Source organism: Adiantum capillus-veneris, chromosome 25 (genome assembly GCF_014529385.1).
Source record: "Adiantum capillus-veneris isolate H3 chromosome 25, ASM1452938v2, whole genome shotgun sequence".
Classification (NCBI taxonomy): Eukaryota; Viridiplantae; Streptophyta; class Polypodiopsida; order Polypodiales; family Pteridaceae; genus Adiantum; species Adiantum capillus-veneris.
The window spans coordinates 35,640,991-35,651,694 of NC_140955.1; the positions used below are offsets into that span (position 1 = coordinate 35,640,991).

The 10,704-nt window shown below is 41.3% G+C and overlaps 1 protein-coding gene across 1 annotated transcript; it reads right to left on the bottom strand.

The window, feature by feature from the left end:
- Positions 1-1,172: 1,172 nt before the first annotated feature.
- LOC147424708 (DEAD-box ATP-dependent RNA helicase 26-like) lies at positions 1,173-7,768 on the bottom strand. The gene is made up of 10 exons (XM_086499652.1): positions 6,688-7,768; positions 6,305-6,414; positions 6,167-6,222; positions 5,840-6,055; positions 4,481-4,687; positions 4,307-4,393; positions 3,581-3,676; positions 3,232-3,450; positions 2,388-2,570; positions 1,173-1,593 (listed from the first exon to the last, which is right to left on the bottom strand). Exons 1-10 carry the CDS (start codon positions 7,608-7,610, stop codon positions 1,363-1,365), a joined length of 2,328 nt encoding a protein of 775 aa, XP_086355778.1. The 5' UTR covers positions 7,611-7,768; the 3' UTR covers positions 1,173-1,362.
- Positions 7,769-10,704: the final 2,936 nt, after the last annotated feature.

Here is a 10,704-nt window from a genome sequence, read left to right on the forward strand (position 1 = left end):
GTGGTTAATCAATGAGGGTAGGCTAATCCTCATTGGCGTGGATGAATACCAATTGAAGCACATACGGTATATAGACAAGAGCCGCATGCATGATGAAATGACCATGGAATTGCAATAAGCCTCTTAACATAAGCATTAGAGAGGAATTTGTGACATCATGACGCAAGACGCCAAGAAATCATCAAGTGCTAATATGGAGTCTTATGACTACACATGGACCTTATATCCATACAAAGATAAAATGGCCGAGTCTGGTTTGATAGAGATGATCTTCTCCGAACAGGAGTAAGCTAGACATCAATCAACACCTTGTCAAGGTGCACTAAAAGTCCATAATCCAAAGCAAGCACTTCACATTGGCAGCTGGTTTACACTGGGATCCATATGCCATTTCTTTTGAAGTTGGTCTACTTGCATACAAGAGTAACTGACTTTGTGGCCTCTTGGAATTGCTCCTACTACATTTCTCTGATTCTCTCACATGCTAGGAATAGGATGCATAAGTTGGGACTGGAATACAAAACAATTGCCCATCATACACAATAGAATGTTTCTCATGTTTCATCCATGACAAATGAAAAAGGATACCAATGTACATACTATTTGTGTGCTTTTCGTGTTTCTCCGAGGACAGCAGTGGACATCATTCTTTTCTTAAACATCAGTATGACCTTAGGGAATCTCTCTCTCACACACTCACTCCTCCACTTCAAGCTAGGGCATCACAAGCCGAGGAACCTGTATGTTTGAACTAATATATCAGACTCCCGATATCATTAGTTGCATTCACAGTATTGAAGTTTGAAAATGCTCCACTGGCAGGTTCTCCATGAAAACAAGTGCTCAAAATTTCACCCTCGACAATGAAGCTATAATGACCACTTAAAGTCCAAAAACAACAAGAACATGTGAAAAAGGCTAACCAAACGTTTTGGTAATGGTAGAGTTTCTTAATTCTGGATTATTTCCGAGTACTAGCAGCTTTACAAGCAATTAGGGTAAGTCAATAAATTTTCTAGATCTTATAATACCTGACTTCATCCGACTACTACACGGTGCAGTCCATGAGATCTCAGTTCTGAGAAACAGCTAAATCATGCTAAAAAACGCGAACAAATGCTAGAAATGCCTCTGCAAAGTAATGCAGATTGAAAATGTAGATGCACGAAATGGACGCCAAGACTCAAAATATTTTAAGTAACATCAAAAATCTATGTGTACAACTTGAGGGGTCATATTTCACAGGTTGAATCTGAGGCGATGTGCCCGTCCTGAATTCCACCTTGATAAATTTTTGGCTAATATTTGACATCGTCTAGGTTGTAGAGCACCATATTCAGTCATCATAGTTGGGGATGCAAGTCATCTTCTCAATCTTATGCCAGGTACTCCATTCAATGCCATCTTTGAGGCAACCATCCTTGAAAGGGCTGGAGGCTCATCAAAACCCATTGAAGCACTAAATTGATTCGCATACTCCACCAGCATCGCCTTGTCAAGCGAGAGACCTTTCAAAGACCTGTAGTAGCCGAGCCATGATGTGTAGGCCATCTCTTTAAGAGGTGCATCCACCAGTGAAGCTGCATTGAGGATCTGCATGACACAAGATGAAAGTTGAAAAGACAAGGAACGCACAAATTTAATGCAGAATTTGAACCAATGTGCCACCAATGACCATTCATTTATTTGTCAATACATGTGTACATATATACATACGTAGATACATGCGTCTACATACGTGCATGCATACATGCCAACAAACAAGCGCTACCTGCAAGCATCTTGGAAAGCACATAACTCTTATATTTTCCATTTCTCCACTTGTAAACTTCGCTAACAAAAAGCAGCTGTCGTATTTAGAGCTGAGTCTCCCATTGTTATAGTGATATAACAATTTTTTGATGTGTAGTTGTAGTCCCACTTCAAGTGTGAAAGAAGGGGAAGTGAAATAGCTAAAATTGAATGGAAAGAGAACATGCAAGTGGCACCTAAGAACAAGGGAGAATTCTCATTCGTTATCATTTAGGAGTATTTCTACATTTCAGACTCGTGTTCCCTTGATATTGCTAAAAAGGGTTGAAAATTGTGCAACCTACATTTCGTGATATTTTCTTAATTTCACTAATATCACTAATGCCTAGGGGAACTCAGCTCTTACCTGTCAATACACAATGCAAGAGTTAAATTTAAGTGTAATCAGCAGGCAATAGTTAGGACGATAAACAATTGCCCAGCAAGTACTTAAAGCCAGAAAAAATGAAAGAACCTAGAGGAGTAAAAGTTAATGAGCGAAATTGAGTCAAAATGAGAAGAAACACAACAATTTCATCAGATTTTCTCTGCGTACTTATCCTTGCAACATTCACGACAAGCACACGAAAACTTACCTTTGTCTTGGCTTGTGCTGTTAACTTAGGTGGGGGAAGTTGAGTTAATGGTAGCTTTGCCAATTTTTCTAGGAAGTAGCTTTCCCAAGGAGCGAGAATGAGCAAGCCTTCACCCTTTTTCCCTGCACGCCCTGTTCTGCCAAGCCTATGAATATATTGCTCCATCTCAGACGGTGCTCCAACCTGCAAAAAAACAAGCCAGAAGAGAGATAAAACCAGAAAAATTCTTATACAAGGACCTGTTTCTAGAAAAAAAAAATTGGTACATACATAGTGCAAGGAAACTCTAAAGAAAAGAAAACGTTCAAGGGAAAGGTAAAGAACCAGTATAAGATCTAATGAATTTAAGGAGGCATGACTGAAATGAAAAAAAAAAGCCATGTATTCCTAAAAGGGAAAGGAGGGGGGGGGGGGGGGGGGGGGGGGGGGGGGGGGGGGGGGGGGGGGGTGGTGTTAGGTAGGGGAAGAGAGATCAAGAAATGAGTGGTACATCAAAGAGAATGGTCTTGGTTTTCTCAATCTCAAGATTTAGCATTAAAGAACAAATAATAATTTGAAGATACCCACTCAAACCATCATTACCTCATCTCAAAAGCTTAAAAAAACCAGCCAAACACTAAGGCCTTTGCCTTAGCGAGTCAAAGGAAATAGCAGTAGTCTTTTGACTTCCTTTTTCATGAGGCTTTTTATTTCCTAGACTCGCCCTTTCACTGATGCTTTGAAAGGTTTTTTATTATTTCTGAAATTGTAGAGACCTAATGCCTTGCCGGTGTCACAATTTACCCAGTCTCAACCCTAAGCTCACTTACGTTAACCAGAAGATATGGTTAAAAATAATGGGCACCTGAACAACAAGTGTCACATTGGGATAATCAACACCTCTGGCTGAGACATCAGATGTAAAAAGAATGATGCCGCCTTTAGATTGACGAAACTCATCTGACACTCGAGTACGATAACTTTGATCTTTTCTTGAGTGTATTTCCTTTGAATTGAATCCCAGGTTCATGAACAGCTTGCACATAAATCCTGTAGTTCTAGCAGTCGAGCAAAATACAAGCACCTGCACAAGCATCCAATGCAAATACCCAATTATGACAAAAACTACAACACGAATAACCACGTTGTTATGTTTTTATACATATTTATAAACACAAAACACACCTAAAATGTGTACCCAAAAAAATGCAGACCTTGTAATGTGGGTCAGCTTCCATATGTTGCTTCAGTGCTGCATATAAAACTCTAATTTGTTTCTCTAGTGGAGCCACAATATACTGCTGCTTAACCTGCATATATCTCAAGAACCTTCCTTTAAAACACGGTATGCTTTTACCCGATTCACTAGAAGCTAAAATTAACAAAGGGCGGATAGATATACAGAAGCAAAACCTCTATCAAAATGCTTTCAAGATCTAGACAATGAAAACTAAAAGATTAAATCTACAGAGCAAATCTATAATCACGTAGAAAAAACAGCACATGAAAAGCATCAGATTTGAGAAAAATGAGCAACATAGAATGACCTTTCCAGTATGCAGACAAACATCCAATAAACAAGCTGCGCGATAGCTGTTATTACAGCACAGCAAACTACCAATATCCAGAGTTATATATGAAGGTGCTCAAACTCACAAACAAACATACCTCGGAAAGTTTATAGATAGCTAGGTGTAAAAAAAATATTAATCACAAAACAACGTTTTCAAAAGTTCAGTATAAAGGACAAATCACACATGTAATGAGCAAATGAACATAGCAGAAAAACTCACTACCGACAAACAGAAACAACTGTACTTATTAAATAACACTCTACCCATTTTTACAGTTGAAGACAGTGCCATGCACCACAAATAAAGAGAGCATAATCACCTAACCACCCACACAGGCTAAGATGAATGCATATGCTTGACTCTGACCTTGGCATGTGTGTCCTCGCTGTCCTTCCCAACAGCATCAATGAACACATGGTCATTCCTCAAAGCAACTTTTGCCATACTGTGCACCTGTAGACGACGAATCAAGGCAAATAATCAACCGACCTTGCAAGACGTGGGGCAAAGAAAACAACTGACAGGGTCCAAACATAGAACCTCTCTAGGAATGGTAGCAGAAAACAAAAGTGTTTGCCTCTTCGAGGGTATTGCTTGCATAATCTTCTGCAAGCTATCTCGGAAACCCATGTCCAGCATGTGATCAGCTTCATCCAGTACAAACAATTGTACTGACTTTAGTTGCCTATCCATTTCAGGAGTCCTTTGAATGTGGTCCACCAACCTCCCGGGAGTGCCAACAAGAATCTGCACAAACCCTATAGTACTTTAAAAGTGTGCCAAACAAAAGCATTCTTACTTCGAAAGGGACACTGTTTTAGTATGACATGGCACACTATCTTGGTATCAGACAGGCATAGAACAGCTGGACGTCCAGAAAAATCAAAACTGAAAAATTCAGTATCAGCACCGAAAAAACTTGATATATGTGCTGGCAAAATTGCTGTAGAAATTGTCTCGCTAAAATGAAGTCCCACAGAAGAAAATAACTGAGATGCTTCCAACAAATAATCAGAGGCTCAATGTGCAAACATACAAATCAAAAAAGGAAGTTGAATGATACGGTCACCCTGTACACGGATCTCTACCTACACTGAACCACAATTTCATGGACACAGCAAGGCTTCTTGACAGTTGTTTTCAATTAGAAGTTGAATACCAAGCCATTCCATTTTCACCACAAATATCAAAAAGCAAGATTTTTACAATCTCCCTCTCAACCTTTGTTTCACCTTGGTGCCACAATTTGAACTTGGATTTCAGTTCCTGAGCAGTTTGAAGGTCTTTTCCCTATCCAAATTGAATATGGAGGGTATATATGGGATCCTTGGGCTGCATCAATTGGCACCACTTTTTCCAGATTCAAACCTATATGCGCGGTCACTACCACTTGGTGAATTTTGAAGATTTGAAACTTCTTGTAGCTAGGGTTCCCTCTGTGCAGTCTTTTGCTCCTATGTTGGACCTAAATTGGTGAGATTTGGTGAGTTTGGTGACTGAAAACCTCCAACTTTGGTCACTTTAAAAAATTTTGGCTCAATCTGGAAATCTGTAGATTGAGTAGTTCCTGTACTTCATACCATCAAGTCTGCCCTGTCAAAACGCAAAACCACAAGTTCAGACATCCTTGGCACCTTGATGTTTTGGAGGCAATCACTGTGATCCTTTTCCCCTAATTATGTTCAATGCAAAAGCTGCTAAATTTGTCAGGCTTGATAAGGGTGCAGTTGCTTAGGTCTGTATCGAACCCACCAAAAGTAGACTTGTAGACATCCCACCATCCTGAGATACATAAGTTCTCAATCCCGTCCACATTCAAAAGTAAGCTTAGACAACATGTTGACAAGGCCTCGCTTAAAAAGCATCATACAAAAGACAGGTTGATCCTCCAACAATTACCTGACATGGGCTTTTGCTTAGATTCATTTGTTCTCCTCTTATTGAACAGCCTCCATACACAACTTGTGCACCAAGACCTCGATGAAACTGCAGTAGAACTTTAGCTTCTGCAGCAGCCTGCTGCGCCAGCTCCCGAGTGGGACAAACGATGAGAACATAAACCGGGTTTCTTGCCCTCCCTTCTGGTGCCTTCAAAATTGCTTCTATTGCTGGCAGCTGGAACAAAAGCGAACAAAATTATTCAGAGAAGAGAAGCCTCCGTCATAGCATGAAGACAAGCTAGCAGGCTTTGAATCAACATCTCTCAAGATCAAGACATGACCTCACCAAAAAAGCAATTGTTTTCCCAGTACCAGTTCTAGCTTTTGCCAGCACATCTTGGCCTGTTAAACCAGCAGCATGTTAATCATGTCACTAATCTGTGCTGTAAGTAAAAACTAACATTCAAACACCAAGAAAAATTACCTTTCAAAATTACTGGAAATGTAGCCTCTTGAACTTCAGTCATTTTTTCATATTTCAACACTGAATGTAACGCTTTTATTGACAGGGGAGATACTGGGAACTTGTCAAATCTGCATAGATCCAAAAAAAAAAAAGAGCACTGCTGTCACCAGGAACGTCCAAATGCACTGAGCAAGCTCCACCACATACAGACAAGCGACAGAACAAGGTAGAAAAGAGTGCCATGCCAAAGTGAATTCCCATATGCTCAAGGAGGTGTGACTAACACAGCTTAATGAAGCATGTTCCTATTAAAGACTGCTTCATCAACCAAGAATCATATGATCATTCCCAACAGATTTCATGCCAGAACTGTCACTATGCAGTAAGAGTTGTTCACGTACCTTGTTTTTGTAAGATAAGATGGTCCAGAGCTGCCTTCCTCTGAAGAAGAATTGTGATCAGTCGACTTGTTCACCTGCCTTACCTCAGTGTCTTCCTCTTCAGCACCATCAGGTACAAGATGACTCTCGGATGCTCTACGTGAATAACTTGCTTTCTCCTCAGGCAAATTCTCAAGTGCAACAGGCCGTTTCTTTGAAAAGGTTGCTCTACTGTCAGCCACATTCCTGTCGTTACCTGACCTCTTTTTTTTTGCACTGGCCCTCCCTTTCTCCTCTTCAACATCGTCAGAGTCCTCGCATGCATCAATGGCAGAGGTTCTCCTTTTGTTGGTTGTGATCATGGGAACTTCATCATCATCTTCCTCGGAGTCAGAAATCTTATGCAAAGCAGGAGAGCCCTTTTCACCACGAGAACTGGAGCTTCTTTCCTTGCGGTGAGGAATCTCTGGGTCAAGAAGAAAATCATCAAGCTCGTCCGATTCATCACTATCATCGTCGCCAATAGCAGAATGAATAGCTCTGGAGAGTTTTGAGCTTGTCCAATTGGAATGCAGACTAGTACGCAGAAAAGCATTTGAGAACATAAATGTAGCACCATCTCTTGCTCTGCTATTCGAGTCTCTCTTCCTTGAGGACACACTGAGTGGTTGGGATTTCCCACTCTGATTGGGTTTCTGCTCTGGCTTGGCGCTTGCAGGGGGGACGGAACCAACTTGGAGCTTGGATGTAACTGCTGCAAACCACTTCGATGGAATGTGGAGAAGCTCTACCCCATCGGAAAGGGAGGAAAAAGAACGCGGGAGCTCAGCGTGGCTTCCGTGATAAAAACTCGAGCTGGAGCTTGCGCAGGCCCTGAAAAAGGAAGCAGGTGGAACTAAAGCTCTTCTGAGGTGACCATGCCTAGAGAGCACCTGCCGAGACATGTCTGACGAACTAGGGCTTCGCAAAAGCGGCGCTTAGAATTCAAACACGCAGCGTCATCGTCATCGTCAACCTGCTGGGAGGGGGAGAGGTTTAGCGAGGGTTTGGAAGTGCCCTAACTAGCCTAACTACTAACAACATTTCCAATGTGTTTTAGTAGTAGTCAGATAGCCTGCGCACATGCAGGGTCCCGGCCAGTCTCATGTAATGAGCACATGAGTATGCTCAGTCTGCCGGTTGCTCACGTCGGATGCACTTTTTGTTGCCCGTTGCTGGCCGGATGGCCGAAAAGAGTCAAGGCTCCCCCTCTTCAGCCAGCCACTCTTTCCTTGGCTGCACCAATCAGAACACCCCTTGCCACGTGTGAGAAACACCATCCAGTTACATGTGCCTGCACAGCGGCGGGGTCTCTCCTTGTGCTCAATATCAAAGCTTCAGCCAGCCAGTCCTTCTGCGTCGAAGAGCTGTCGGGCCGGTGGCCGAATCCACCATGTGCTAAGGCTATCAGCAGCCGCAGCCAACCACCGGCAGATATCACCCACTTTGCGCACATGCCGTGGCGGTAGCAGCATCACCGGCCTGCCATTGGTCGTTATTGTGCGCACATGGAAGCTAAGCAACAGGTGGTGAGTTAGATGACGTTGGCGCAGACCATTGTGCAGAGTTTGGATGCATGTTGCGGGTGTCATCTACCATCTTTAGGCAGCCACCGCTTTGCTACCGTTGCAAACGGCTAGGGGAGGGCACGCACTTTCCGACGAAAGCGGTAGAGAAACGATCTGCTACAGTCCAAAACAGTGGCGGGCCAGCATGGAATTTGCATCGGTCGGGATGTTGTGGCTGGTACATGTGCGCACCCTAAGAGTGTGCAATGTTCGAATCCTGGCATGGCCAATCCTCAGCACTATTCGGCAGCGCACGAATCTCGGGCCGAAGGAAGGGTGCAGAAAAAAGTGAACGCATGACATGATATGAGATTTGAACCCGACACCACAGCATCTCAAGCTTGGTGAGCTAACCACACATGTTATAAAGTTACCTTTTGTTTACCCCTCCCATGTCTTCTCGACTACTTACTATTAATTGTTGAACATAGACAATGAATAGATTTTGTTTTCTAAGTGTGATTTTGAGGGAATGGTTAACTTACAATTGTTTACTTCTTACATAGATTTCTCATGCATTATGGTTTGTGGATGGTCATGAGTGAACGTATGTGCATGAAATAAAATTGCACCTCACCTGAAGTGCAAATCTTTTCTCCGCATGTTTAGTGGTAATGCTACTAGGATCAAGTTCACTCTTTAGCATGAATGAAGAGCCATTTTGAAACTTCAGCAACACATCATCAACACCGAGTATGTTGCAAGGAAAATCATTGCCAAGATGAACACAATCTTTGCGGGTTGCATCATATGTATTGAACCACTCCCTGTGAGGAGTCACATGAAAAGATGCATTTGAGTCAAGAACCCAATCCTATAAAGTATAGTCATTAGTGGCAACCAAAAATGCAGAATCCATGATGGATGTGAGATAAATATCTCCATCAGAATCTTCAACAAAAACAATATTGATCTCTTCAATCTTCACACTGCTTTCTTTGGTCTTGCCTTTACCTTGCTCTTGTTTCCACTTTTGATAGTCTTTCTTCATGTGGCCCTTTTTGTGACAATGATAGCAGTCAATTTCTTTTTGGCCATGTGATTTTCTACGATATTTTCCTCTCTAATTCTACTTGCCCTTTTCCTATGATCTACCATGAACAAAGAGAGTATTGTTATTAGCACGAGAAGCATCAAGATTCTTCTTGTTAACCTCTTCAGTAAGCAATTTGCCATCAACATCACCACATGTTAAACCATCAATAGGTGTTGAGTTACTTATGGTTGTGTGAAAAGTATCCCAACTCTCTAGCAATGTAACTAGCAAAAACATTGCTTTTGACAAAATCTTTGAAATTGACTCCTTGCATAGAAAAATGAATGAAATTTGTCTTGAACTCGTTGAGATGGTTGCACATGGGTGTGCCCTCATCCATTTTCAAATCAACCAACTTTTTAGCCAATAAACCTGTGACGCTGCACTTTGCTTCTCATACAAGTCACATAACTTTTTTTGCAGCTCATAGCTAGTATTTGCCTTGTTTACATTGAAGTACACATTCTTTGATAAAGTCACCATGATGGTGGACCTGGCAAGCTCATCCAACTCCTACCAATCATACTCATCCATATCCTCAAGCTTTATCTCCTTCATCTTTATCGACCAGATTTGCTTTTTTTGCAATAAAATAGTGTAATTATGTTCCTTCCAAAATGGGAAGTTAGTGCCATCTAACTTCCCAATGTTAAATAAGAGTTCTTTGATGATGAAACCATCATTCAATAAGGAACAAAAGTGGTAGATTTGTTGAACCAAACAAGATGATAGAAAATCTGAAATTTTTTGACAGAGTCTCTCCTGTAAAACTAACCTTTGAACCCAAAACAAATATGTACAATAATTGAAATGTTGATAAATTTGGCTAGATTTGCAAGATAGAATTTCAAAAATTGTCTCCAATTCTAGAAGAATGTCTTTGGCCAATTGAACATTATCAAACACATACGCATAAAGATCATAGTAATGCCAACAATGGTGGGTCAGCAAATGCACACCAATACTGCACCGACTGCATAGACATACATTCTATGTTGATGTTAAAACTATAGAGATGTTGCGGGCATGCTCTAATACCATATCATCAAAAGGATCTCCACATTTGAGAAACCCCCAGCTTAATAAAACCTTACCATGACCCTCAACAATAGGCTTTGCATGATGATTTCTCTCAATACATAGACCACATAAGATCTTACATCAACCGCATAAATCCTTTTTGTAACCGTTGCAATGGTTTGTCTGATTTAGCAGACCCACAAGATCTTACATAAAATATGCAAGTATAACGGAGATTATAGAAAGAGTCTGCAATGAAAACCTATATGCAAAAGTAGACCACCCTTCTGTCTGAAGTTGTAAATTCCCAAACCATGCAAAATTTGCAAAAACTTCCTTTCACAAAGTTATAGAGCACAAAAAACGGTGTAACAG

Coding starts and splice junctions, on each gene's coding strand:
- LOC147424708 (XM_086499652.1), bottom strand. CDS start 7,610: ATGTCTCGGCAGGTGCTCTCTAGGCATGGTCACCTCAGAAGAGCTTTA. Junction 6,056..6,166: donor GGAAAACAATTGCTTTTTTG/GTGAGGTCATGT, acceptor CTTTTGTTCCAG/CTGCCAGCAATAGAAGCAAT. Junction 4,394..4,480: donor CTGCTACCATTCCTAGAGAG/GTTCTATGTTTG, acceptor CGTCGTCTACAG/GTGCACAGTATGGCAAAAGT.